Here is a 2,327-nt window from a genome sequence, read left to right as displayed (position 1 = left end):
TCGTGTTCTTTGTAGAAATCTTCTCCGTAAAAAATTACTTGCTCACTGTTTGGCAAACGCCACACGTATGTATATATATAACTTTTCAGTTAAAAATGTTTACGCATAGTGATAAAGATTTGCTCAGATTACGAGAAACAAAAGAATTTAGAACAGTCTATTGATGATATTACCGTAACTAGCAGAAAACGTTTCGTGCGCATAGTAAGGATAATATACAAAGTGGTCGACAATTATTTTACAATCTCTCGTAGACAGGTAAAAGGAGTAACACTGAGTCAAAAAGTGATGCTGAACCATTTTTTTCTATTACATATATACATATATATATATATATATAAATATTAAAAGAGTAATTATTGAATAACTAAAACCAATCAACGCCGACTTTTCGCTGGGCGCATGTCAGTGAGACGCGCGAAGCAATCACGCACACCAGACGCGCGGCTCACTGAAATCCGTCCGGCTAAAGATCGGCGTTGATTGGCTATATATATATATATAGTATATATATATATATATGTAATAGAAAAAAATGGTACAGCATCACTTTTCGACTCAGTTTTACTCCTACCTGCTTCCGAAAGACTTTAAGGTAATTATCAAAAACTGTGTATATACACTAAAGTATACTTAATGTTCTCTCTCACGTAATCTCTTCCTCGCTCTGGTTCTCACTTTCTTTCTGTCTATCCTCAATCTTCTTTTTTTTTCTTTCAGTCTGCTTATCTTGCACTAAATTTATCACATACCTATTGTATAATAATGCGATTTGAATATTTATAAAACTGTCCATTTTCGTCAGTGCGTTCATACGATTGTGCCACGTGCAAAACAACTTTTCAACGTAAGTGAAATATGGAGCAACAAGTTACCATTCATCCTTCTTGTGAAAAACCTTATAGGTGTCAAGTACGTTTTTCGATTGTATTCGTCAAATATATTGCGCATTGATTTCTCAAAATGACAATAATGTGTATTATTCTTTTTAAGTTCTGTGGTAAACAGTTAAAGTCAAAACAAACCTTAACTGAGCATGAAGCAATTCATTCATCGTTGCTTACGTTCAAATGTGACAAATGCGAAAAAATGTTTAAAACTAAGGCAAATCTAAGATACCATTATAAAGTTCAGCATTCGAATTCTGAGACACCTCATCAATGCCGAGTACGTTTTCCGATTGTATTCGTCAAATATATTGCGCAGTGATTTCTCAAAGTGACAATAATGTGTATTATTTTTTTTTAGTTCTGTGATAAATATTTGAAAACAAAACAAATTTTAAATAACCATGAAGCACTTCATTCATCGGTGTTCCCGTACAAATGTGACAAATGCAAAAAAATGTTTAAAACTAAGCCAACTCTAATATACCATTATAAAGTTCAGCATTCGAATTCTGAGAAACCTTATCAATGCCGAGTGCGTTTTCCGATTGTATTCGTCAAATATATTGCGCAGTGATTTTTCAAAGTGACAATAATGTGTATTATTTTTTTTAAGTTCTGTGATAAACGGTTTTACACAAAACAAGAAGTAACTAACCATGAAACAGTTCATTCATCGTTGCGTCCGCATAAATGCAACAAATGCGATTACACATATAAAACTAAGCAAAGTTTAATAACCCATTATAAAGTTCATCATGCTGATTGTGAGAAACCTTATAAGTGCCGAGTACGTTTTCCGATTGTATTCGTCAAATATATTGCGCATTGATTTCTCAAAATGACAATAATGTGTATTATTCTTTTTAAGTTCTGTGGGAAACATTTGAGTTCAAAACAAAAGTTAAATAACCATGAAGCACTTCATTTATCGTTACTTCCGTACAAATGTGACAAATGCGAAACAAGGTTTGAAACTAAGGCAAATCTAAGATACCATTATATAGTTTGCCATTCTGATTCTGAGAAACCTTATCAGTGCCAAGTACGTTTTTCGAATGTAGTAATAAAATATACTGCACTGATTTCTTAAAGTGAAGATAATATGTATTATACTTTTTAAGGTGTGAGGTAATTTTTTCAAGTCACAAATAAAGGCAGATAAACGTAGAATTTGTGTTCACTACACATGTAATATATGCGAAAAAAGTTTAAAAAAAAAAATAATTTTTGAGAAACAAGATGTATCATGAAGAAAACAATCAGCAAAGAAAAAGAAAGGTATACAAGTTCTAGTAAGGTTTTCAGTAATAAATCTGAATAAAGTATGTGATGCTCCAAATTTCAAAAATAAGTAGAGAATATCAACCAATGAGAGCATATAAACACGGTTGATGTAGTGTTGATGATTTAGTAATTTATTATTCTATTTACATTATT

General features: G+C 31.7%; 1 protein-coding gene across 1 annotated transcript; it reads left to right on the top strand.

Moving 5' to 3' along the window:
• On the top strand, positions 1–2,017 carry LOC109860361 (putative zinc finger protein 66). Its single transcript, XM_020439382.1, has 7 exons — positions 1–65; positions 806–912; positions 994–1,167; positions 1,249–1,422; positions 1,504–1,677; positions 1,759–1,932; positions 2,012–2,017. The coding sequence occupies exons 2-7, from the start codon at positions 859–861 to the stop codon at positions 2,015–2,017; spliced, it is 756 nt and encodes a 251-aa protein (XP_020294971.1). The 5' UTR covers positions 1–65; positions 806–858.
• Positions 2,018–2,327: the final 310 nt, after the last annotated feature.

Source organism: Pseudomyrmex gracilis, unplaced genomic scaffold (genome assembly GCF_002006095.1).
Source record: "Pseudomyrmex gracilis isolate BER0280 unplaced genomic scaffold, ASM200609v1 scaffold_372, whole genome shotgun sequence".
Lineage (NCBI taxonomy): Eukaryota > Metazoa > Arthropoda > Insecta > Hymenoptera > Formicidae > Pseudomyrmex > Pseudomyrmex gracilis.
Note: the sequence above shows the minus strand (reverse complement) of the source record. Positions and strands in the feature narration are given on the sequence as shown.